Genomic DNA, 27,924 nt, shown 5'->3' with positions numbered 1-27,924 from the left:
GAAAAAAAAGCTGAAAATCTTACGTTTCATAAGTTCATTACTTATTCTTTTTGCATATTCTATTATACTAGAACAACATTAGCGCGCGCTTCGCCCGCGCTATTTATTTAATTTCATGTTTACATATAACTAAATATAAATAATAAAAATTTCAAAAATTAGTTATACATTTTTAATTAAAAATAATAGAGTTCACGATGACAAATGACAGATCATGTTCTTGATGACAAATTATAAATAAATAAAAATAGAACATGATTGATTTATTACTAAATGTCTATTAAATTATCATTAATAAGTAGTATACATTAATATCACATTCTTGTAATCATTCAATAATAGTCTAACATGCTGCTCTCATGGACATATTTGAGTCGTCTGGAGAGAAGCGAAGATTGTAAAAATAACGTTTTTCGGCTCCGAGCTATTTTAAATATGTCAAGATGGTGCAAGATGATGCGCGCTAAGCTTATAAAAAAGACGCATAAGCGTCTTCAGTGTAATCAGTTCGTGAAGTGAAGTCGCAAGGCGCGCACGCATTTAAACTGCTTTTACTTGTAACAGGTAAGTTACATATAATTTTTAACATACTAGAACAAAACAAGCGCGCGCTACGCGCAGGCTACAGAGCTTTTAATATGTATATATATATATATATATATTTATTTATTTATATTATTAATTGGAAGTCCAATAATATATTCCTACTTATATAAGGTGTTCTAAGTTACTTTTAGGAAATTTTGAACATTATTTTTAAAAAATAAACAAGTTTTATGAGATGCCCTATTATATCCCGCATAACGGAGCATAATAGGATTAGTGCACGTTTTCAATAAAATAATAATTTTGTCCTTTTAATCTATTTTTTTTGCAAGAAATGCAAATTTTTTGTTTTTTCTTAAAATAGATATTCCAAAGAATATTTAAAAAAAAATCAATGTGATTTATTTACTTTTAATATGTTTAAAACTAGTTTAAAATGACTATACCCGTTATGCCCCAGGTAACTTGAGCCGAATAAGGCCAGTACCAAATAAGGCCCACTTTTAAATTTATCATTTAAAAATGCGCTTTATGTTTAAAATATATACTTAAAAGATGTGTCATAGAAAGTAGATAAAGAGAGACTAGGGAATTGATACCGGTAGCAACATGTTTATTCAGTGCAACAAAAGCTTGTAACAAAGTGGGGAAATTAACCGTTTTTATAAAAATTTGTTGTAAATTTAACAAGTATACATTATTTTATGATTTATTACAACATGCCCCGTCATGACAAATAATGTTTCTTATTATTTGTCAAAGATAATTCTTTTATTTTTGAGATCGTTAAAGCACGGACCTCTTGTGTCGATAATACGATTGTATTTGTGTAATGGAGAAAAGGTACATATAAATATATGTATTTTATATGTACCTTTTCTTCATTACACAAATAAAATCGCTTTTGTTCCAATGAATAAACATGTTGCTACCGGTATCAATTCCCTAGTCCCTCTTCAGCAAACGAGAAATAATTGAAAAATATTTAAGATTATTAAATAGAACAAAATCAAATCCAGTTTTTGGACTTTTTGAATCCGTTTTCTATCCGTAATCCATTTGAATCAATAATTACGGATTGGCTATATTTGCTTTCTGTATCTTATTCAATATACATAAAAGTAAAACGTGCGACCTATTCATTTGAATCCGTAATTGTGGATTGATTATCTGCTTTTGATATCATATTCAATATTCAATGCAATGAACGTGAGTCTATTCGTTTGAATCCGTAATTGTGGATTGGCCATTTGTTTTTGGTATCATATTCAATGTACAATGCAATGAATTATATTTGACTACCCTAACAGCACAACCATCCATATGTCAATTGTAAATCGACTTTTCTAAGTCAGGCTTTCGGAGTTGATTGCAAGTCGACTTTGCATAGACGTCCGCAGACGTCCTTCAAATATCACGACTTTACGACGTTTAGAAAAAAGCATATGGTCCTGTAGTCCTGTGTGCAACATGTATTGTTGAGAAACATAAATACTCATATCAATAGACAAAATAGGTCCATATATGAAGAAACCTTGATCTACATCCCAATGAGCAAACAATATTTTTTAATTAGTTTTTTAATAAAAATTTTTTTATATTTGATTTAATTATTGTATTATATTGATATATATTTTCTAATTGCATTCTTTTTTAAACAAATAACAGAAAAGTTATTCCAGATGCTATTTTACATTTGCAAAATTAGTAAAAAAACTATAATTTTATATTTGTTTATATAAATAATATGCTTTAATTATACATATTTCATTTTTTCGATAACGTATATTGACCTAATCTAACAATTATATACACATATCAGTATAAAGTGTTTACAGGTCATCATGAGAGATCAGTTCGCAGCGATCACGGAAGTCAAGCAACGTTCACTGGAGTCGCGACTTGGATGGGCGACCGCTTGAAAATTTCCGAAAAAAATTCCTAAGAAATTGATTTTTTTTGCAAAAATTGTTTTTGAAAATATTACAAAAATATTGTTTTACTCACGTAGATTCCATTTGAATGATTTACGTAAAAAAAATGTAATGAATTTTATTTAATTAGAGATATAGGAAACGGATTCAATGTGTTAAGTTTCTATAAAATTCAATACCTTCTCGCGGATTCAGAAACATAATTCATATAGATTTATCCAATCTAATCATTTCTCGTTTGCTGGGTCTTTATCTACTTTCTATGACACATTTTTTAAGCATATATTTTAAACATAAAGCGTATTTTTAAATGATAAATTTAAAAGTGGGCCTTATTTAGTACTGGGCCTTATTCGGCTCAAGTATCTTACGAGACGCTCGCGGAGAGTAAACAACTCCTCCTCGCGCGCCTAGTATGGCCTCAAATGACGGCACCGTGATATTTCTCATTATTTATTTAACGATAATTCTTTCATTTTTGAGCTCTTTAAAATTCGGATCTCGTGTGTTGATAATACGATATTGTAATTTCTCTCAAGAGTCTGTTTTATTTCTACTCCCATTAGAGAATCCATACCTAAGTCGGCCAAGGTATTATTGGGATTAATCGAATCTTTAATGCCTAAGATATTGGCAACAGTTGTGACAAGATTGGCCTTGTTGCCATCGTCGGATTTATATTTTTCAGCTAACATCGAAGAAGCCAACACCGGATGTGACTGTTGAAGGAATATATCCATCGTTGCGAGACAACTTGATATCTGTTGTGGTATAGTACCACCCACCTCGGCGTCGTTACCTCCCATCATTTCTGAAAAGGTAAAAATGTCATAAGAAAAATTGTGTATATATGAAATTAATAAATTCTGTAGACAACAATGTTATATAAAATATGCATTACGTATTGTTTCATTATTATTTTATAAATTATACTTTTTAAAAAGGACATAAAATAAAGATTGAGTTTACAAAGGTAAATAAAAGGCAAATCGGAAAAAGTTTGGAGAGACGATTCATTCAAGAATTTGATTAAAAAAAAGATTTCTATTTTTTTGGAACATTTCATATATTAATATAATATTACCCATGATTAAGCCAACGTCTGCGATGGCACCCCATTGAATGGCAAGACCAGGTAAACCATTAGTCTGCCTCTCTTCCATCATTCTTTCCATGGCTGAGTTTGCGAAACCATAGTTTGTTTGACCCATATTACCACGACCGCTTGATACAGACGAAAATACCACAAAGTAATCGAGCGATGGGCAAAGTTTTCTCGATACCGCGTCTAAATTTCTTGTAACATTGATTTTCGGTGAAATAACTGTCTTGAAATCGGCTTCTTCCAAATTTTCGATGAGAGCATCACGAAGGACGGCTGCTAAATTGAATATCGCCTACCGGAGCGATGCGGTTGCTTTTTTGAATTAATCTTTTAGCACCCGTTAACGTCGTAATATTCTCTGTGCAAACAACAATTTGTATGCCACTTTCGCGCCAGCGACGTACACACAGTGCTTGATAACCGGTACGTATGCCTGAGCGTGATACGAGAACGATAAATTTGGCGCCGCGGCTGATCATCCAGTTGGCCAACTCCAGACCGAACCCACCGAGACCGCCAACCAAGATGTATGATTTCTCCGGATTCATGTAAGTACGGGGAATCGCGGCTACTGTCTTTGGCGTTGGTGACGCACGTTTCTTTGGTTCTTCATCTGCTTTTTTGATTCATGGCGACAGGCAAACACATCGGTAAAGTGTTTTTTAGTAGCACTTTACCGATGTGTTTGCCTGTCGCCATGAATCTGAATCCCGATTCAAGCTGTTGTTCTGTAAAAATGTTTGATTGGAGCGGACGTACCGCGCCATTTTCCATTCCCTCCGAAACGAGTTTTATCAGTTCCTTTTTTTCCACGCTGTCTTTTTCGAATAGCTCATCCAACAATATACCATGAAAAGACGTATTCTTCAAAAACATTGACATTTCTACACGGCTGCCATTCAACATATCATACTTGCCAATTTCAAGGAAACGGCCACCGTACGCCAGACACCGAATGCCAGCTTCCAATTTCTCTTCTGTCAGTGAATTGAGTACGACGTCGACTCCACGCCCTTCTGTTTCAACAAGTATCAGTTGTTCAAAATTTGTATCTCGGGAATTGCCGATATGCCTGTCGTTTAACTGCGGAAAGACTTTATTCAAATATTCTCTCTTCTCCGGCGTGCCGACGGTAGTAAAGACGGTACACTTAGCGTACAGAGCAATGGCAATTGCAGCTTGACCGACGCCGCCTGTACCAACGTGGATTAGCACGCTTTCGCCTGCTTTCAATCGACCCCGTATAAACAGAGCATAATAACTAGTTGTGTAAGCGACAGGTATCGTTGCCGCTTGTTCCAAGCTCCACTTGTCGGGTACCTCCCAAAGAAAATCACGATCCGCTACCACGGTAGTCGCTAATCCTTTAGCTGCAACCATGCCCATTACGCGACGACCATCGGTGTCTCTTCCAGAAAATTCAAGTCCCAATATGCACTCTTCCGTAGCCATATTCCGTGGTAAGGCGTCTAGCGATAGTTTGCCACTTGCCAACATGATATCCCTATCATTCAAAGAATTTATATCCATTTATTCTAATTGAATGCTATCGTTGAAAATTTTCAATAAATTTCCAATAAATACTACGTTGATAAATAATACTTACCTAAAATTAATTGAAGAATAGTACACGTGGCAAAACGTCATATTGGGAAAATTGTCAGATCGGTAGTAACTTAATGGGCCTTCCATCCATCTTAAGCTGCTGAGGTCTCCCCTCATCAATGTGTTTACGTAAGCGTGCTCCACCTGTAGGGAAGATACATTGTTCTGTTGATCCAATGGCAAGTGTCGATAACTGCCCCATTATCCTCCTTTTAACACATTGGCCATCAATCCTTTGTCTATTTGTTCTGCGTAAAACGGTGAGGATAAGCAAAACGTGGGAGTGTTCTTGTCTTGAATGAAGACAGCGCGCATTTGCACCAGCTGTTTTGCGCCGTATGCAAGTCATGAGTCCGACTAAGCCTATGAATAAAAAGACAAGATTTTGACCCGTTTACTTTGATTTTGTTCCGATAATTAGGATTGCAGAGCAAATCAAAAAAATGAACTTTTTTCTATCTTACCAAGGGTTTCTTCGCCTTGGGATACAAGGAGTACTTCTTGACCCTCGCTATCAGATTTCTTCAATGTTGTTTTTAAATTCTCCAGCCATGAGAGATTTTTCTCTGTAATTTGTATGACGATCGGTTCTCTCCTTTCTTCCCGTTTTTTCAGCAGCAAGTATGTTTTTCCTGCTGGATCGGTTTGTTTCCCGGCCAACGTCAGATCAGTTTCCTCTAACGTGATCTTCAAATCCAGTTGCTTAGCGGTTTCCTCCAGAAGAATGAAACAACCAGGTTTTAAAGCAGCCACCAAGTTTTGGAGAATAATATGAGACTGATTTGACAAAACATCCGCCGCTATGACGAGGTGCACATCCTGAGCGGGAGGTGCAGACTTTACATCTCGCGTTACAACGTCGGCATTCACGTTCATTTGACTTAAACTCTCTATGTAATTGTCGGCAGAAACTGCGATCACTTGTAAATCAATCTGGAACAAATCAAGTGGTTTTATAGTAATTTTAAATACTGAAAAGGGACTTCTTAATAAGAAGTAATTACAAATAGAAACAAATTATGTCTGTCAATTTGTGACATGCCTTATTTCATTTGTAAGCTTACATGCATTTTAAAGCTGTGCATACAAATACAAGAAATAAGTAAACAGTTTAGTAAGCCGAAATGCTTTCTTCAAATGAGCGCGTCATCATAATCAGCGCAATCATAGATTTTTTTATTTCTAATTATGAATTTCTAGAGTTTCCGTTAATCTTTGATATTGTATACACGAAAAAGTATTAGGAACTTTCTAAATTATTTCATTTTGACTGACATAAACTCTTTATTACAATCTTGCGGTACACTTACGATAGGCGAGCCTAGTTCACCATTGAAAATTTCAAATATAATGGGGGCCAAAAGAGCTTCTGCGGGTCGTTCGCCTGCAACTTCCACGGCCTTCAGTTTCATTGCCATCATGTTCTCACACATAATTTGTAAAAGTACAGTGAGTGCGTGTATTTTTCCTCTCTTTGGATCTTCTATTAGATTATTCGAATTTTCATAAGGCACAAAAGTATACCGTTCATATTTGGGATCGAGTCTGTTGTCGTCGAGGTGCCAAAGAAAATTTTATTCTTCTGAGCTCGATACCACCCGATTTAACAATATTGATGTTCTTATAGTGATACACCGGTAATCCACCATTTTCTGGCAATTCTTTTACCAATCGTTTATGAAGAACGGGGTTGATCGCGGCGTATTGGAGACGCGTCGGTAAATACAGTAGTCTATGTCTAGAGGGCATTATGCTAAACTGAAGCATAGTATCTACGTACGGAATCCATTGATTAAACCAGTATAATTCACCGACAACGCTATAATTATCAGAATATTTGATTCCTTGGAAGGTATCGCGATACTCGCACCCGCGCAGCCTCAATTCCTTATAAATATCTTTAGCTTTCAATGGCAAAATCTCCTCGTTGGTAGGTGGCATTAGTGGTGTCGGCAGCTTCAATTGATCCTTCTCGATAGCCTTGGACACGCGGACGTTTCCGCTACCGACGATTGTACCGGCCTCACAGATTTCAAAGTCGCCCGTTCCTTCGAAAATGGTTATCGAGAATTTTACTGTTCCCTCCTTCGTCAAAATAGTCGCTCGCTGAAACCACACGTTCTCGAATATCACAGGCAATTGTTCAAAATCAGTGCCGCTAAAGTTTTCCATACTAGAAGAATATAGCCCGAGGCTGGAAAAAGCACTCGTCCGTCTATCTCATGTCCAGCTAGATATGCATCTGTTTCTTTTGATATATCTATTTCAACTATATGTTCTCCCGAGTGGCTTGATATCTGATTAAAATTAGGGACATCCCACGCGATAGAATGGTCCCACTTGATTAGAGGCCCGATCATCGGTGTTCCTCGACCAACTGGAAAACTTACCGCTGGATATAATTTGGAGATGTTCGGTTGCGCACCAGCCATATATAGCTTACCCACATTAGACAGCAGAAAGATTAAATTGTCCGAATGATCGCGTTTATGGAGACAGATGTTGGTCACCGTTGGTGGGAACGATCTTCGCAAAATTGCCTGTAGCAAACAGTGTGGTGCAATTTCGATTGTTATCGCGTTTTCTGGAATATGCGCAATTGCTTGCTTAAAGAGCACAGGAGACAGCAAATTGTTTACGAAGTATTCAGGCGAGCTAGTCTGCGCGAGCGGACTGTCCCATGCAGACTCCGGTATGGAACTAGAAATCCATTTCGCTGATCTCTGCGTTGGATTTGGAATAATTTTATCAAGCAAAACGCGTAGCATTGGCCCAGCCGATGCGATGTATTCGCTGTGAAGAGCGAAGCCAGAACTTTGCACCATTTTAACGAAGATATCTTTGCTCTTCAGACTTTCTGCAAATTTTTGGATAGACTCAGCCGGACCGGAAACAGTGACTAAGTCTTCGGCGTTGTGGCAAGCAGGAGTGATATCGGGTGGACACATTTTTCTGGCTTCCTCCCAACTTAAACCAACTGCCGCCATAGCGCCAAGTTCCAACTTGGAATCCATAATCGCCTTGCCTCTAGAGTAAGCCGCTAAGACAGTTTGCTCCGGTGTAAACGCACCGTCAGCATAAGCACAACCCAATTCTCCAACGGAGTGTCCGACTATACCGTCCGGCGATATACCTATCGACGTTAAAATATCCACGAGAGCTACCTGCATAGCCGTGATAGTCACAAAAGATTTGAGTATATCCTCGAACATCTCGTCAGTGGCGTTCATGATGATATTAATGAGGTCGATGCCGTGGGGTGCCAACGCGTCCGCGCATCGTCGCAAACTACGTTGAAAAGTTTCAATGCCGAACAATCCATGACCCATGCCTGGCCATTGCGAGCCCATACCGGAAAATATGAACCAAATGGGTCGCCTTTCTTTATAACTCGTTCTCTCGGTCACTTCTCGTGTATTATCGATGTTCAGTACTTCGTAACCGCGAATTTCATGACAGGAAATATCATTATTGTGTATTAAGTGTAATAGCGAGAGAAATTCATCGTTGTTACGGTGCTCTTTTGTTTTATCTAATAAAGTGTGTACCGCTTCCTTTGTTCGACCCGATACAGCAACCAATTTCGGTAACGATTCGGTGATGTTCAATAACGGTGATAGTTTTGGTTTTGCATTGCTGCAAAGAATGACATGCGCGTTTGCGCCGCCAAAGCCGAACGAATTGATGCCCACGAGACCACCGTTCCATGGTGTGGCCTTGTTGACTACTCGAATGCGTCCTTCCTTTAAGGCAGGAATATTTGTATTCGGAGTATCAAAGTGCAAATTTGCGGGTATTACACCTGCTTCCATTGCGATCAATACCTTAGCGATTGAGTATAATCCACTAGCCGGTTCCGCATGACCCATGTTAGATTTGACTGAGCCAATTAGCAAAGAAGTCTTCCGGTCTTTGCAGAATAGTTTATCGATAGAATTTACCTCCTCTGGATCACCTACTTTGGTACCAGTACCATGAGCTTCCACGTAACTCACGTCTGCGGGATTAATTCCTGCTTCGTTATAAATATCGTTCATCAATTGGTTCTGCTTTTCACCATTAGGATACACAATACCCTGGGGTTTGTAGCCGTCGATATTCGTCTTTGTTCTAATTACCGTCGCGTATACTCTACGCGCATTCTTTGCTTTTTGCAAATATATTGCCACCACCGCTTCAGCTCTCACGTAACCGACACCCGAAGCATCGAATGCCTTACATTTGTCATCCTGGGACAGCATATTCAATTTGTGAAATTGAAGTGAGGAATTCGGCCTTAACACAAGATTCAGTCCACCGACGATAGCAGCATCGTACTCGCCGGCGCGTATTGCGCTCACAGCGTGATGTAACCCGTACATGGGCGATGAACAAGCCGTATCCACTGCGTAACTAGGTCCAGTAAAATCAAATGAGTACGAAACTCTATTCGCAAACATTGCTTTAGTACTTCCCAGCATACTGTATCCTGCAAACAAATATAAATTTTTTATTTATTTTTATCAAATCATGCCATCTTCTCTCATGCCATAAGATATTTATAATAAATATACAAATAGAAACAACAATTATTACACGTACACTCAAATAAAAGTTATGTTTCATTGAAGAAATTGTTTCTTTAACTAGACTTTTATAGATAGAAAAATAAAAGTAATTATAAACTGATCATGAGAAAATATTTTGGCATTATATTTCATAATATACAAACCATTTATGGCCTCTGGGTCCCTCATCCCAAATTCTTCCGATTCCGAGTTACATATTCCTACAAATACACCGGTACGCGATCCTCTCACGGTTGTAGGATTGATACCAGCATCAATTATTGATTCATATGTTGCTTCGAGCATTAAACGAAGCTGCGGATCCATAACATTTGCTTGTTTAGGATGAACTCCAAAAAAAGTGGCATCAAAGCTGCTGAGATCCTTTATTTTGGCAAATCTTGCTGGTAGCCCGTAAAGGCCCGTTGGCCAACGGCGCTCGTCATCGGTGACCATGTCTATTCCTTTCATGAGATTCTCTTTAAACTTTTCGATAGTAGATGACTCGGGTAAACGACCTGGAAAAAGTGTTTATTGGGTTTGTTCGTTGAAGCGAGGTCCAACGGCGCGTGGCTCGCCAAGGCTCGCCTTGGCTCGACTAGCCTATACGCGCCGTAGGAACAGGGTGGCTCGAGGGGATAACCACTTCATGTAATCATAGGACAGTGTCCCCGAAATCATTATGAAATCTTTACGAAATCATTTGTAATCAGATAAAATCATATAAAATCATTATAAAATTCTTACGAAATCTTCGTGTGATCATTTTGCAATCAAATGTAATCATGAAATCAGAAATTATAATAAAATCATATAAAATCATCAGAAATCATAACGAAATCATATGAAATCATTAGAAATCATAATGAAATCATATGAAATCACCAGAAATTATAATGAAATCATATGTAATCAGCAGAAATCATTTTGGGCTTTTGTGTAATCAATGGAAATCATGCGTAATCATTATGATTTTAGCACAGTTTATAGCACTTAACAGTCATTGTTTGACAAAGTAGAATCGTAAAAAATAATTTTTTAAAAATTGCTCCAGAAACGTTCCAAACTTCAACCAGCGCATTTATATGGTATTTATATTTATTTATATTTACAAGATTGGTACAGCAAAAAAACTTATTTAATACTTTTAAATTAACAATTTACTAAAAACCAAAGTAAGCTTAATTTTTTTATCACTGTAATATAATGTACCTTATATAGAAATAAAAGAACAAATTGGATTAAAAATATTTTATCTGTTCTGTTCAATCTACTGTTAAATAACGACATAAATTTAAAACGTAATGTGAATTCAGTACCAGACATGATAATCAAATAGAAACTGAATAACGTTTAATTATATAAACTTTATTAAATGGAGACTGACAATGTGCCATCTGTATATTTTTCTCTCATATATACGTATGAGAGAAAAAATATATCGTGACACATTTTCAGTCTCCATTTAATAAATTACACATTTCCACAGTATGATTGTCTGGTAGTACATTTACATTACGCTCCAGACTTAGGTCGTTATCTAACAGCCGATTGAGCAACGCAGATAAAATATTCAGAACAAAAATTTCAAAATTTTATGGCGATTTTCTCCGAATGAACCGATAAAGGAATTTGAATTAAACACCGTAACATACGGCTTAGCGTGCGCTCCATTTTTAGCGATACGTTGCGTTCGATATTTAGCTAGTGGCGCCGGCGAGGAGGTCGGTCAAGCGTCTAAGGTTTTATTAAACGATTTATATGTCGATTTATATCCTTATCGGAGTTGACTGTGAGGCTAAAGCAATTAATTTAATTTCGTAATTAAGAAAACTATTAAATAGGGGTGGATTTATGAGCGAAGGCTCATAAATGGCATTCAAATTGCAAGAAAATTCTGAGTGAATTCGAGAATGCTGATCAAGTTGAAAATTCAACGGTTACAATTAATATGGGTTTAGTTAAGACATTAGGCTTAAACTGGCACCCAGAGCTAGATACATTTCAATTTACATTTTAACCAATAACGAATTCAGTAAAAACAAAACGCAAAATTTTATCAGCAATTTCAAAATTATTCGATTCACAGGCTTAGTTAGTCCAATTTTAATTCGCGCAACATTTATCATGCAAGAGACATAGGCGCCATTCCACAAATTTGGAATGGGATGATCCGTTAACGCACGATTTGCAACAGACATTGGAATGCTTATGTCGGTGATCTCAAGGAAATCCACACGATTCGGATCCCTCGAAGAGTCATCTCACATTCTAACGCGATTCGATTTTATCTGCATGCATTTTGCGATGCCTCGTTGAAAGCGTACGGAGCATACATCTATTTACAAACAATTGATAACAAAAATAATTATAGTTCAAGGTTGTTGTGCTCAAAGTCACGAGTAGCGCAAATTAAAAATAAAACCATTACATTGCCGAAGTTAGAGCTATGTGGAGCCATTGTTTTAGCTAGATTATTACAAAGGGAAGCTCTTAAAATCAATTTTGACGAAATATATGCATGGAGCGATTCCACGGTGGCGTTGGCATGGATCGCCTGCAGTCCATCGCGTCAAAAAATATTTGTATCAAACAGAACAGCCGAAATTCGGTCAACTCTCCCGTCGAATGATTGGCGTTATGTCCGAAGCGAGCACAACCCAGCCGACTTAATATCAAGAGGCACAAGTATGAAAAATCTAATACAAAGTAGATTATGGTGGGAGGGTCCCGATTGGCTAGCGAAGTGTGATGATTGCTCGCAAAATGAGTTACAATCGGTATTGACTGAATTGTCACAATCAGAGATAAATCAAATTGAAGCCGAACAACGGCCAAATTCACGAACAAACTTAAGCGTTAATACTTCAAACAATTTAATTCAAACGTTAATAAATAATTATTCATCGCTCTCAAAGATCGAGCGCATTTTAGCATGGATTTTGCAATTTAGTCAGAATGCAAAATTAAGTAAAGTAAATCGAAATTTCAATTATTTGTCAGTGGAAGAAATCGGTAAGGCACATCAATTACTAATTAAAGCTACGCAAAGGGCTCATTTTGCCAGTGAGATAGCAGCCGTACAAGCAAAAGGTCATGTTAATGCAACAAGCAAGTTGTCGCAATTTAGTCCATTTCTGGACAAAAAAAGTGTTCTCAGGGCGAGCGGCAGAATTTAAAACGCGGTCGCGTCATTTCAGAAAAAACATCCTATTTTGTTGCCTTCAGACAGCAATTTTACACGATTATTAATTAAGCGAGAACATCATAGATTATTACATGCCGGTCCGCAGAATCTATTATACGCTATTCGTGAGAAGTACTGGCCGCTCGGAGGGAGGGGCAATCGCTAGAAGGATTGCTCATGGATGTGATTTGTTTCCGAAATAAGCCGAAAACATTATCGCAGATAATGGGACAATTACCCGCAGACCGTGTCACTCCGGGACGCCCGTTTCTCGTAACTGGCGTGAATTTTGCTGGCCCTATCAGAACATTAGTAAATCGCGGACGTGGTAGAAAGACCAATAAGTCGTATATATCACTGTTTATCTGTCTTGCGACTAAGGCAATACACCTCGAATTAGTTAGCCACCTCAGTTCGGCATTATTTTTTGCTGCACTTACAATTAGACGATTTGTGGGTCGGCGGAGTTGCCCTCAAAGCTTTTTTAGCGATAACGCGACGAATTTCGTCGGAGCGAAAAATGAGCTCAGCGAGATGCATTTCTTAATTAACGATAAATAAGCGAGAAATAAGCGATAAATTTTTTGTGCCCAATCGCATTTATTGGAAATTTATTCCACCTTCACCACCTCACATGGGTGGGCTGTGGGAGGCAGGAGTCAAATCTTGTAAGTTTCATTTAAAATAATTGGCACCACATTTTTGACCTTTGAAGAATTAAATACAATTTTAATTCAAATAGAAGCATGCTTGAATTCGCGTCCAATTTGCCAACTGCCTTCCACACTTGAAGACCTGCAACCACTTACACCCAGCCATTTTCTCATCGGAGAGCCGTTAACAAGTCTTCCAGACAATGACTTGTCCAGCGTTTAAATCAACCGGCTTGATCGTTGGCAATTATTACAAAAAATTACGCAGGATTTCTGGAAGCGATGGACTATCGAATATTTAACATCATTACAAGGCAAGGTGAAATGGAGGGTCGAAAAATCTAACTTAGCAATCAATGACGTTGTATTAACACAAGATAATAATTCACTACTGTTAAAATGGAAATTAGGTAGGGTAATTGAAATTCATAAGGGCATAGATGACAAGGTTCGAGTTGTCACATTAAAAACCGCAACCGGAATGTATAAAAGGTCGCTAACTAAATTATGTAATCTTCCAGATTCTGACAGCAACGATGACAATTGTAAAAAAGGTTTTTTGTATTAATTAATTAGCATTAATTGGTGGGCGGGATGTATAACATTTCGCTCATAGAATGAGACTACATTAAAATTAACAAATTTTGACTGTGTCGAAAAATTTGAATAGCATGTAAATACGATTGAAAGAGTAAGAAAAGAATTTTGTGCACGCGTTGATCAGTCGTTGTCGTTGTCCTTGAGAAGCGAACGAGAAAACCTCGACAATATGTACAATTAGCGACAGCAATGTAAGATTGGCCATAGTGTGTGACAAATAAATATATATTAAATTCAATCTTTAATTGACTCGATTTATTTGCAAGACAATTCATTAACAAAATTATTAATTTAAAAGTAAATGAGTTTCTTAGCTCTATCAATCTTGGAAAAAGTGAGAAGTCTAAGGCCAATATTCATAGTCATAAATGATTTTCAATCTTTGATTGAAAGAAAAAAATGTAACAAATTTATGAATAAATCTTCAATTAATTAATCAAAGATTAAAAATTATTTACTACTATAAATATCGATCTAAAAGTATTGCATTGTAAATTCGTATTTTCGTACAAAATATTAGATAAAGTAAAACATCGATACTTTTGACGATGCCAAATTTGCCATATTCTTTTTACTCCAATCTACATCACACTTAGATTATGATTTTAATTATAATTTCTCTTGTGTAAAAAAAATTAAATTAAAATAACTGTATCGATAAAAGTCACTTGTAAGCAAACTACTCCACCATATACCGCGGAAGAAAACACAGCTGTGTAAATGAGATAGAGAGCGACGAAGAAATAATTAAAACCTTGCGTGTCATTTTCGATACTTCCACGATACACCGAGCGTCTTACTGTACTGATCTTCGGCTCTTTTTAAAATCGTGGGGCTAAATTTAAACGTCGATCGGCACCTCTTTAACCAGAAGCAGATATTGATATACTCAAAGAAACAAGTGTTCTGATTCATGGAATATCGGAGGGTTATCAGCTAGAGAGGTCAAAGATCATCTCACAACAAAAAATAATGGAACGGAGAGAGAAGAAGAGAGTTCTCGGTACATAAAATGTATACTTATGCACACGCACATGGAATTAGAAAAAAGGGCGCCGCCAAGCATCAGAGTCAGCATGACAAACAACTGCAAACAGAACTATTTGCCAATTGACGGTGCACGAGCAAACTTCTGCTCGTTGACGATTATTACGAGGTGACTTTATAAGAGAAGCAATATGCAAGAAACTCGAATAACACGGGATAACGAATGGATAAAGTCGTTATTTCATGCAAACGTTTCATTAAACCCTTTTGGAATTTCCGAGGGGGTAACCACTTCATGTAATCGTGGGACAGTCCCCGAAATCATTATGAAATCTTTATGAAATCATTTGTAATTAGATGAAATCATATAAAATAATAATAAAATCCTTACAAATTCCCGTGTAATCATTTTGCAATTAGATGTAATCATAAAATCGGATGAAATCACCAGAAATCGTAATAAAATCATATGAAATCATATGAAATCATGTAATTTGTGGGACAACATTTTAGCTAGTAGTTATCCCCTTGGGGTGGCTCGTTGTCATTCGCGATCCGTGGCTCGGAAAGCATCGTTTTCGAAGATTGTCGGTAAGTGCACGAATCAATGGACTTGTGGACGAACCAAGTCACTTCGCGCGCTATATATTTATGTGAGAAAAATTTCATACATTTTTATAAATGTTTATTCAAATACTACTAATAAAATATTTACTTATAGTACAAAAATACTTACTCTAAGAAAAAGTAATACTTAAATTAGTGATTCTTGTATTAAATAAATATATATTTATACATTGAATTTATATTTAATTAGTACTATTTGAATAAATATTTAATATAATTTAGTAATATTTTCCATGATATCATATGCGAACCAAGATAGTTTAAAAATTTCCGAACGTTTACTTCCAGTTTTTTTTTTTTTGAAGCCTGAACTTTTTTATGTATTTTTCTATAGGTTGCTAACAAATTATCTTTTTTTTTTTATTTCCATCACCGGAATGTTTATGTTTTCTACTATTCTTTTCCATGAATCATTCATTGCATTTCGATCTTTGTATAGTGGATGTTTTGGATTCCATAATAAATCTTCTTTTTCATATAATTGCAAAAAATCAATAATTTTCTCATTACACCACTCCATAGTGTATACGATCTATCAATATCGAACAAGATTCGATACATTTATGCAATGGGGAAATGTGGCCTAACAATGCTGCGCTCAGGGTGGGCCGAGTCTTATGGACGAATTTGATATAGTATTTTGGCGCCATCTGGGTCGGGATACCCTAAAAATTGGAACTACGTAACCAAAATTCCAATATGGTCGCCAATGTTTCTCGCCCGTGGTTGTCCGTCGTTACCATTACATATGGTTTGATGTCATTTGATGTGGACTTGATTTCGTTGTTGTGTGTAGTTACAATTTTTTACTGGTTTTGTTAATGCCCTGCAGTTTAAATCATAAATTGGAAATCACGTAAGCGTCTTATTTGTGAGTGAGTAATCCCTCGAATCGATAAATATATAATCAAAGAACTGAAGATGTGCATAAAATCACATGTTATTAATCATAGAAAATTGAAGAGGTTATACGAAATAAAAAATGTAATTGAAATAAAAAGAATTGTAATGTAAAAAGAATATGGCGTTATTGGACCTCCAAGTTTAATAAAATAATATTCTTACATAGTTAAATTTTATTATTATATAGTGTTTTTTTAATTTGATTTATCAGCACCAATTTTATTTCAATTGCATTTTTTTTATTTTGTAACATTATTTTTGAATTTTTCACAATTACATATTGTTATTTATTAACCCGTAAATACATTCTTTATTCGTTCTTCTTTTTCTTTTTTTTCCACAGCACTATATAATATTCAAACTTTTAAACAGCATATACTAGTAATATACTTTGTTGCTGTGCTGTTTGATTGATATAGTTGACCAAAAAATTCGTAGCAGTGCGTAGTTACAAACCATTTTTTACTGGTTTTGTTAATGCCCTGTAGTTGAAATCATAAATTGGAAATCACGTAAGCGTCTTATTTGTGAGTGAGTAATCCCTCAAACTTTCGTCCGAGCCTTCTGTCTTATTCAGTTATAGTAGAAGATTATAATACAGGATTCTACTTACAGATTTAAAAATGGGTGGTAGGGCGTGTTGTGTCCCAAATTGTAATTCAGGTAAAAAAACACCACGTCACAAATTTCCAAAAGATCCAATAAGATGCCACCAATGGATACAAAGTTTAAAATTGGACTTTTTGGAAAATGCGTGTGCACAACATTTACAAAAGTACAGAGTTTGCTATAAACATTTTCGAGAGGAAGACTATAAATGTTTTACACAATCTCGAGTATTAAAAGAATTTTCAATTCCTGGTCTTTACATTAATTCTGACAATAATACTGAAAATAATACTGAAAATAATACTGAAAATAATACTGAAAATAATCCTGTTAATCCTGAAACAATTCTTATTGATCAACAACCATTGCAACAAATTTTGGAAGAAACTGAAATCTCGCAAACCAATAAAAATATGTCCCATATAAAGGAACAAGTACAGCAGCATACGGCAATATTAAATGAAATGACAAAAACAACAGGAGAAGTGCAACATCAATATCAACACTTGCAAAATGAAGTAAATGCATTGAAAAATGAACACGAAAAACGATTCAGAAAGATAGAGGGGTACCTAAGAAGGAATAATAAAAAAAATAGTATCTCCCGAAGACCAAACTTGCAAGAAGTTACTCGAAGAAAAGATCTAAGTCCCATTGCGAGAAGATTATACGACACCACTGTACTGTTAAAACGAAAAAATTTACGACTAAAGCGTCTTGTGAAATCCAGTAATAAACATAAAAATAAAGAAAAATCAATTGACGACACAATGAAAAAGCAATTTTCAAGTGAAGTACAACACCAGTTCACTGGTATGCTTTTGCGAAATAGTGATGTACCTCCGAAGGTACATATTTTAAAGACTTAACACTGATCTTATTGCAACTTTTAATATACAGCCATGTGTGTGCAAAAGTATTAAGCATCTTATAATTTTCAAGTTATTCTAAATTGTGATAGAAGCAGGCAAAAATAAAACTATATAATTTTAAGTAGTTATAAATATTGATTACTTAAAAATATATACAGATTTATTTTTGCCTGCCTCTATCACAATTTAGAATAACTTTAAATTTATAAGGTGCCTAATACTTTTGCACATGGCTTTGAAAATGACAATGTCAAAAATTTTTTTTAAAGTATTAAATCACTTTGTTTAATAATTAATAATTATTCTTTACAGTTTTTTCTGAGAGAAAAGGGATCGAATATTAAAGATGCAAGTTAGCATCGTTAATCATTAAATTGATTCAATTTAATAAATGTGATATTCAACTGTTCAGATTCAACTTAGAACTGAAGACAGATATCCATTAGCCATCAGAAGAGCCTGAGATGTTGCAGCAGATTCCCTACAATTACGCAATGAAGAAAGCGCAGCTGATGAGAGAACGCGATGCGGCTAATTGCAGGGGAAGTAAGGATTAACCGGCTTAATCAAGAATTAAATGAATTGTAAAAGCGCGCATCGGAATTGGATAAAATGCATATAGCAACAATTTCGAATATGTTGTACATAAATGATCACAACAGAAAGAAAAATGTGGAGGAAGCTGAAAAAGCTATAATGGTAATGTTTAGGATATGCTGTTTATTGTAATATTTCAATCGATTAATCGAATTTATTATAATAGGAAGAGTTGAAGGCGGGTGACACTTTTTTGGACACAGCACGATTGGACACCAACCAATCATCTTGACTTATCTAACCAAATCAACGGAAAAACTCTAGATATCGGCCGCTGTGAGTGGTGGTGTCCAATCGTGCGGTGTCCAATCGTGTGCACCCCGTTGAAGGCTAACTAGGGAAAGAAGGTCGATAACCTGTTCACCAGGCAAAGTACTAAACCGAGGATATACAAGCTGGAAGATGACTCCGAAGTAGTAGCAACAGTTTCAGTAAATAATAAATTGAATCATCCTGTTGGAGATTCTGTGCTGCTGATAAGGAAAATGAACAGGAATGTAATAAGAAGCACAGCACAGAAGACCTATTCAACGCGCATGATTTTAATATAACACTCGATTTGGAAGTTTCTATTCTAAGTAAGTAATACGCAACGTATGATTACTAATTTTTGCTCGATTAAAAAAACGAGTTACATTGCATACAATACATATATTTATATTATTTATATGATTTTACTTCTAGGCAATCCTGTTAGCGTTTTACCGAAGCCCATTAATAACATCAAGGATACAGGACCCTGTCGATCTCGTTAAATTTCGAAGATAACAAAAAGAAATGCGGTCTTATCTAACAGTTCGTACGTCTTAATTATCGTAATATTAAGGCTCGACGAGGTTGTGCACATATTGGTCCTTCGAGCCGGATGTGAAGTCTACATAATTCTCCCGACCACGAGGGTACAGCAATCGTACCCAAGAAGAAGGAACCCACGCACCATTTTGAGACGACCACCGTTGCAACAATACGGACTCAGTGCTATCCGGTAACCGCCGAATTAAGGCGAGAACCACGCAGTAAGCACGCGGTCGCCGCTGTGAATCAGCATATAGCGAGATAAAAATATCCTCGATCGTGCACGTGGACCGGCGGTGTAGCGCCGCCATAATTGCATCCTCGCGAGCCCGCGAGCCATCGCCGGAAAGGCGAAAAGAGGTACGACCCCCCCCCCATTTGCTTACACATCAAACGGGCCATCGCCACAATCATCGTGGTGCACCACGCGCCTCTTATCCTCGTTCGAGAGGATCATCGGCAGCCGTCAAGGACATCTCGGATTCTCCCTCTCTCTCATACACACAAGAGAGAAACGGACACGCACGTGCAGGCGCACGTCGAGATCAGGACAGCGCAAAGCGGCTCTCTCCCTCTCTCTCGCTCTCGCCATTCGAGAGAGACAGCGACACGGCCGTAAAGGAAGCAGATAGGCGCGGCGCAGAACAACAGCGTGATCGTCAACCTTCTGGTTTCAACGGTCATCTTCGCAAATCCCACAGCTTCCACGTTCCAGAGACAACAGCCCAAGTATTTCTATACATACAAATTTCTATACGATACAGGCTTGTATCGTAATCACTCTTACCACAATTAATTAGTGATTGAGAATATTAGGCGTAAGACCACGTGATTATATATATCATATAGGTTATTTCTTGTCTACCGTATCGCATATGTAATCATTGAGTTGGCGCTCGCAGAATTATACGACAGGCTCGCACGGAAAAGCTCGTTCGTCACTCTATTTCTATCCCTCTCACAAGAGGCAAAATAATTTCATCACATTAATATGGCGGAATTAGCACTGTTAATAAAGCAACGCGGTAGAGTAAAGGCGAAATTAACAAATTTCAGTAATTTTATTCAGCGCATTGACGAGTTGCCAGAAAATAAAGAAGAGCTACCGTTGCGAATAGAAAAGGCCGAGGGCCTATTAACTGAATTTGAAATAATTCAAAATAAAATCGAAGACGCGGACGCGGCGGAAACGCAACTAATAGATAGGCAGGAATTTGAAAACAGATATTACCAATTAATAACTGCTGCACGAAAACTACAAATTCGCGAACGAGCTCCTCCATTGCAAACTTATCAGGATGTTCAAATAAATGCACAACGCAACGTTGACAATGTTGGTAATGAACAATTCGTGTTCAGGCCGGCGGTTAAGCTTCCGACTATCGAACTGCCTAAATTTGACGGTAACTATGAGCAGTGGATTCCATTCCGCGATTTATTTCAATCACTGATCGCGTCAAACGCGTCTATCCCTGCCGTTCAAAAACTGCATTATCTAAGATCCGCATTGACGGGTGAGGCGGCAAAGGTGATAACCACCTTGAAGATTACCAATGACAATTATGAAGTAGCATGGACCTCCTTAAAGCAAAGATTTGAAAATAAAAGGTTAATTACACATCACCTCATTCAAACATTATTAGACATGCCACCTATCCCAAGGGAATCACATGCGGATCTTAGACAATTAGCAGATAACATATCACAAATTACGCAAAATTTAGCGAAATTGGGTCAGCCAATAGAACACTTTGCCATATGGGTTATACATATCATGTTGCCCAAAATTGATAAAAATTCCCGTAGGGAATGGGAATTTACACGATCGGATACCGACGAATTTCCCACCCTAGATAACTTCATAAACTTTCTCATCAATCGCAGTGCATGTTTAGAGGCAGTGTTCAGAGCAAGTCGAGGCACTCAGCCCCTCAGCGATAGTCGTAACAATAACAAAACAGCTCAAAGTCAAGGAAAAAATATCTCGCGTTCGTATGTCGCAGCTAGTAGTACCGCGTGTTCAATTTGCTCAAATGATCACAAGATCAACGAGTGTAGTTCGTTTCTCAGCATGGCCGTCGCCGATAGAAACACGGAAATAAGAAAAAAACGTTTATGCGTAAAATGCCTCAAGCGTTATCATGGCAAGGGCTGCAAGGTTTCCAACTGCAAACTATGCAACGGATATCACAACACATTGTTACACAAGTCTAACGTCTCGACAGCGGAAAAAGATCAGGAAACGAAACCACAAGACGCGTCTCAAACCAAATTAGCTGAAGGCAATACCGTGAAAAAACAAGGCACAACAGCCTTGGCAGCGGATTCGCCTGTACTTATTAATCATCTCGTAATGAAAGAACCTTCTCAAGTTCTACTCTCCACGGCTATCGTACTTATTCATGACTCGCAAGGAAACTTACATAAATGTCGAGCTCTTCTTGACAACGGATCGCACTCAAATTTTATCACGCGAAAATTAAATAACAAATTAAAGCTGCGATACAAGACTACAAATAAAAATATTAAAGGCATGAGCAACATGCCAATAAGTGCAACACATCAGACAAACGCAGTAATTCAATCGCGTACATCCAAATATCAAGCAAAAATTCCTTTAGTAATAGTCGACAGCATTACTGATCTATTACCTATATTTAAAATAAATAAGGATTATCTCAACATCCCACAGAGTTAGCAGATCCAAATTATAACGTTCCAAGCGACATAGACATATTATTAGGCGCATCCGTTTTTTGGAATATATTAAAGCTTAATCAAATCAAAATTTTTAGAAACGGGCCGACGCTTCATCAAACTCTATTAGGCTGGATAATTTCAGGAGACATACCAGCCAATGGTACACACCAACAACAACATAAAATTCATTGTGGCGTATCCACGAGTATGGAACTCCGGAAACAATTGGAGAAATTCTGGCAGATAGAGGAACTACAACCGACAAAGCTTCGATCACAGGAAGAGATCCAGTGCGAAGAACACTTTAATGCCACTCATTCTAGAAAAACAGACGGCCGCTTCGTTGTACACTTACTGATCAAGGATGGTATCCAAAATTTAGGCGAATCCTACAAAATCGCCGAAAAACGTCTGAAAGCATTAGAGGTCAAATTAGAAAGACAACCCGATCTCAAGCGACAATATCACGAATTCATGCTTGAATACCACAAGCTGAATCACATGACAGAAATACCAGCAACAAGGATGAATGACAAGCCTAGTTACTACATCCCGCATCATGCGGTCATAAAAGAAGACAGTGCAACCACGAAGCTAAGAGTAGTATTCGATGCTTCATGCAAAACAACTGCTGGTAACTCTCTAAATGACTTCCTCAAGGTAGGGTTAAATTTACAGGAGGATCTATTCGATATTGTCGTACGCCTTCGACAGCATGATTATGCAATGGCCGCAGACATCACCAAAATGTACAGACAGGTCGAAGTAACAGAAGACCATCGTAAACTGCAACGAGTACTCTGGAGATGGTCGAAAGAGGAACCCATCCGGGCATTCGAGTTGAATACAGTCACCTATGGTATGTCTAGTTCATCGTTCTTAGCAATAAAATTGTTGCAAGAAACAGCACATCAACTCAAGAAACAGTATCCACAAGCAAGCGAAATAATACTGAAAGATTTTTATGTGGACGACCTGTTAACAGGAGCCAATTCAATCGAGGAATTAAAGAAGATAAAATACGACGTCATCAGCATTCTATCAAGCGCAAGATTTAATCTTAGTAAATGGAAGTCTAACGCCAAAGAAATAAGTGATTCAGATGCCAACGAAAACACTGTAAGACTCGGAGATACGACTAAGGTTCTCGGTCTATGGTGGAACACCACTACCGACACATTTCATTACCGCATTAAGCAAGAAAACGAACCAAAGAGGACCACGAAACGCTACATCTTATCAAAAATAGCGGAAATTTATGACCCTCTTGGTTGGATAGGTCCCATTGTGGTACGAGCTAAAATAATAATGCAACGTCTATGGCAAATGAAGAAAGACTGGGATGACGATATCACAGGAGACACTCATGCAATGTGGATTCATTGGAGAGCGCAAATCAAATTCCTTGAAAGCATCACCATTCCACGCAAAATCCTATGCGACAATCCCACTCAAGTTGAACTACACGGATTCTGCGATGCATCCGAGGCAGCATATGGCGCCTGTGTATACTTACGCAGCGCAAACTCCCAAGGAAAATATACAGTAAACCTTTTATGTGCCAAATCGCGAATAGCACCTATAAAGAAAGTATCATTACCGAGACTGGAACTCTGTGGAGCCACGTTATTGGTTAATTTATGCCAAAAGGTCTCTCAAGCACTGACTGTGCAAGTGCACAACACATACTACTGGAGTGATTCCATGATAGCTTTATCATGGATATCCAGCGACGCAAGCAAATGGCACACATTCATCGCCAACAGAGGAGATAAAACGTATTACACATGACGCCCTATGGTATCACGTCAAATCCGAGGAAAACCCAGCAGACCTGTTATCGAGAGGAATCAATCCTGAAAAAATAAAGTCAATGGAACTATGGTGGAAGGGCCCAAAATTTCTTCAGCACGGTCCCTCTCCACAACCATTCAAATCCGGAAAGGCCTCCGATAAGGTTCCCGAAGGACGTGTCATAAGCCTGATAGTACAAGATAAAAGCTCTAAAACCAATTCCAGTATAATTAAAAGATTTTCATCACTTACAAAATTAAAACGAGTCATAGCGTACTGCCTACGCTTTAAGAGCAACGCATTGAACTCCAATCGATCAAACCAACCGTTAACGGTTCAAGAAACGAACAAGGCATTAATTATAGTTATTAAAATCTGCCAAGCCGACGAATTCCACCAGGAACTACATGATCTCCGCGATCAACGAAAAATAAATTCTAAAAGTAAGATGCTAACCTTGCACCCCTTCCTTGATGATGACGGCATTATTCGCGTGGGGGGAAGGTTAAGGCACGCGCCCATCGAATACAGCAGGAAATACCCAATCATATTGCCTAAAAAACATCACCTCACAGAACTAATCATTAGAGATGCTCATTATAGAAATTTACACGCCGGAACACAGGCAATACTCGCAGATGTCCGCAATAATTACTGGCCAATATCTGGCAAAGACGCGATTCGCCGCGTATTAAAAAAATGCATCATCTGCTATCGCGTAAAGCCCACTATAGCCACGCAGTTAATGGGCAATCTACCCATTCATCGGGTGACTCAGGCGCGCCCATTTCTAAATACAGGCGTAGATTACGCTGGTCCATTTAATATTAAAATTTCGCGGAACAAAACCGGAAAAGCATATCTATCTATTTTTATTTGTTTGGCCACTAAGGCGGTACATTTTGAGCTGGTTCCGGACCTAACCACAGTAGCCTTTTTAAACGCAATGAAAAGGTTCATCGCTCGAAGGGGTAGGTGTCTCACCTTGTATTCAGATAACAGCACCACATTTGTTGGTGCTAATAACCAGCTGAAGGAGCTAAAAGAATTCCTTGCTAAGGAAGCCACTCAGGCGCAATTAAAAGAATTTTTAGTTGGGCAGTTCGTTACTTGGAAGTTTATCCCTCCACACTCTCCACACATGGGTGGACTCTGGGAAGCAGCAGTCAAGTCTGCCAAAACCCACATGAAGAAAATCATCGGTACAAACGTACTATCATTCGAAGAACTTCTCACCGTTTTGCTACAAATAGAGTCATGCTTAAATTCCAGGCCACTCACGCCAATAACCAATGATCCTACGGATCTGTAAGCGCTAACTCCCGGGCATTTTATTATAGGCGAAGCTCTTAATGCAATACCCGAGCACGACCTCACTGAAGTGCCTTTAAATCGTCTAACACGCTACCAACTAATAACACAGATAAAACAAAACTTCTGATCCAGATGGTCACAGGAATATATCTCGCAGCTACACCAACGTTCCAAATGGAAGCGTATGGAAAATACAAATATAAAGATAGGCACTATGGTGCTAATAAAAAATGAAAGTACTCCTCCGATCATCTGGCCATTAGGTCGAATCGTAGAAACTCACCCAGGATCAGACGGTATAACACGCGTTGTTACCGTTAAGACTGGTCATGGTGTAAGTAAACGAGCGTTATCTAAACTATGTATTCTACCCATAGATGACAACATGTAATTTAATGATAAGTTTAAATACGCGACGACGTATACATATATGACTAAGTTCAATAAAAAATCCAAAGAATATGTTAATACTCATCGTTATAACTCATGATATAGAATTTACCTAATTATATTAATCTTAAGTTGTGTTAACTCAAGTCGCGTTAGCCATTATAAGCATATCAAAGCGTTATTAGTATTATTTTGAATCATAATTACAATGCTTTACCTTGCAACTACATGTTACCACTGCGATGTCGCGTTGCGTTCGTACCTATTCAATAATTTTTTTGTTAATCTCATACTCCGTTTAATTTAAGTTAACATTTTACAAGCTAAGCTTTTCAAAGGGGGGCAGGATGTTTGATCCTACGCGTTACGCTAACGCCATCTAAGCTCGCGGCCATCATTGCGATCTACCGGCAGGACGCCGATCTACATTTCATATACGTGTGGGGGAATCTGGAGCGAAAGCGCGCGCTTCCATAACGCACTTCTTCTCGGGTCATCGACGCAATCGCAACTCACGTGTGTCAAATAAAGGTTATCATCAGAATTGTGACTAATACTTCTATCATCCCTTCCTAAAGTCGATTGAGTACAATCGCACACATCATCTCACCTATAAAATGCTCCGTTTAATGGCAAAAACAGGTATACATTCTTGTAATTATTGATTGATAGTCTACATTATTTAATATTTGCAATGCTATTACTGATAGCGAAATCATCTGTTTAATATGTTGACTGTGATAGCAGTTTGCTAATTTTATACACCAAAATTAACTATTATTGTATTATAGTTACATAATAGCAAAAGGAATTAATGAAACAAATTATACGATAACTAATGACTTTTAGAATTTTATAACATGATGTTATAATAATTAGATCCGTATATGGATACGTGATAATGGCTTAGTTTACACCGAGTACTTGATACGCGCGTATTAACTAATAACTTTCTAATAAGACGAAAAGAGCTATAGAGAAGAGCTTATATTTATTTTTAATTTTTTAATAACTTCATATTAAATTATTTTACTTTCGACGATGCGTGTATACATGATACATATATCTAATTATCTCGATTCATATTGTACCAGCTTAATATACTATTCTTTAAATTTATTGCTGAAATTAAGAAAATTACTAGTTAGTACGCGCATCAAGTGCTCATCGGTGTAAACTAGGCCAATTTATGTAAGGTACATCGAAATTATTGCTGACTTATCCAGATGTGTCTGGTACTTTGGAAGAAAGCTGCGATGCTTTAATTTATTTACTTGCTATATAAAGGAAAGAATTCATAAAAAGAACCAGCGTTTATCATGATATTCAACGTATTATTATAAATAATTTTAAGGTTTCAACAAATTTGTTCTTATTCTGTACTCCAAATATAAATAAAATATAAGAAAAAATATTAAAAAATTGTGTACTTTTATTTAAAAAATTATTTCTTAAAAATATTAAAAATTAGTAAAGATCGGAACCATTTAGCAAAGATAAGAACATAAAAGGTTTCGCATTCTTACCGACAGAATGCTATTTAGTTCGGATTTGGGGGGTATCCCGAGATAGATGGCGTTCAAAACACTGTAAAATTTTTTAACATGGGACTCGGGCCACCCTGGTTGCGCTTGTTTTTATCTCGTGTCAGCCGCGAACTCTTTGACTCGTGAACAGCTACCGACAGTCTGTGCTGGTCTGTACATACGACGCGCCACAAGCCAGTCACGATTTATCTCGAACGATAACGGGCCACCATGTTTCCATGGCGCGTTGAGGCTCGCCGAGCCAAAATCTGTTATGGCTCGCTATGGCTCGGCGAGTCATGGCTACGCGACGTGCGACCACGGTTGTAGCCTATTTTTTACCAATCGGCTCGCCGAGCTTGTGATGAGCCTAGACGAGTCTGACCACAACTGACGAGAGTGACGTCAATCTGTGTCAGTAATCCACCTGCCACCCCCACCAGTCCTCTGACACACCAGACACCTGACACTGCAACATGTATACTAAACTTCGTTAGAGTCAGAGCAGGGGGTCAATCATGAAACTTTTTCCCTAGGGCGGAAACGTGAAAAGTGAAAATTTTTACCATTGAAGTTAATGGAGAAATTTTTCACTTTTCACGTTTCCGCCTTAGGGAAAAAGTTTCATGATCG

General features: G+C 37.5%; 2 protein-coding genes and 1 pseudogene across 10 annotated transcripts; 2 read left to right on the top strand and 1 right to left on the bottom strand.

The window, feature by feature from the left end:
* Positions 1-409: 409 nt before the first annotated feature.
* On the top strand, positions 410-22,322 carry LOC105207058. 9 transcript variants are annotated; one of them, XM_039453147.1, is made up of 6 exons: positions 16,192-16,647; positions 17,038-17,225; positions 17,310-18,151; positions 18,488-18,874; positions 18,939-19,350; positions 19,457-22,322. In XM_039453147.1, exon 6 carries the CDS (start codon positions 20,559-20,561, stop codon positions 22,263-22,265), a length of 1,707 nt encoding a protein of 568 aa, XP_039309081.1. In that variant the 5' UTR covers positions 16,192-16,647; positions 17,038-17,225; positions 17,310-18,151; positions 18,488-18,874; positions 18,939-19,350; positions 19,457-20,558; the 3' UTR covers positions 22,266-22,322. The 9 variants fall into 9 exon arrangements, with proteins under 9 accessions (XP_039309098.1, XP_039309081.1, XP_039309086.1 ...); XM_039453152.1 differs by having other exon boundaries at positions 16,192-16,666; positions 17,038-17,206; XM_039453155.1 differs by having other exon boundaries at positions 16,192-16,666; positions 18,588-18,874.
* On the bottom strand, positions 4,064-27,767 carry LOC113005652 (annotated as a pseudogene).
* Positions 22,475-25,766, top strand: LOC105206968. Its single transcript, XM_039452897.1, has 3 exons — positions 22,475-23,899; positions 23,979-25,369; positions 25,508-25,766. The coding sequence occupies exons 1-3, from the start codon at positions 22,475-22,477 to the stop codon at positions 25,764-25,766; spliced, it is 3,075 nt and encodes a 1,024-aa protein (XP_039308831.1).
* Positions 27,768-27,924: the final 157 nt, after the last annotated feature.

This window comes from Solenopsis invicta, chromosome 1 (genome assembly GCF_016802725.1).
Source record: "Solenopsis invicta isolate M01_SB chromosome 1, UNIL_Sinv_3.0, whole genome shotgun sequence".
In the NCBI taxonomy this organism is placed as follows: domain Eukaryota; kingdom Metazoa; phylum Arthropoda; class Insecta; order Hymenoptera; family Formicidae; genus Solenopsis; species Solenopsis invicta.
The sequence above is the reverse complement of the archived record's forward strand: the minus strand, read 5'-3'. Positions and strand labels throughout refer to the sequence as shown.

Coding starts and splice junctions, on each gene's coding strand:
- LOC105207058 (XM_039453164.1), top strand. CDS start 20,559: ATGGCGGAATTAGCACTGTTAATAAAGCAACGCGGTAGAGTAAAGGCG.
- LOC105206968 (XM_039452897.1), top strand. CDS start 22,475: ATGGAACTCCGGAAACAATTGGAGAAATTCTGGCAGATAGAGGAACTA. Junction 23,900..23,978: donor TCTGTGGAGCCACGTTATTG/GTTAATTTATGC, acceptor ATTCCATGATAG/CTTTATCATGGATATCCAGC. Junction 25,370..25,507: donor ACCAATGATCCTACGGATCT/GTAAGCGCTAAC, acceptor CTTCTGATCCAG/ATGGTCACAGGAATATATCT.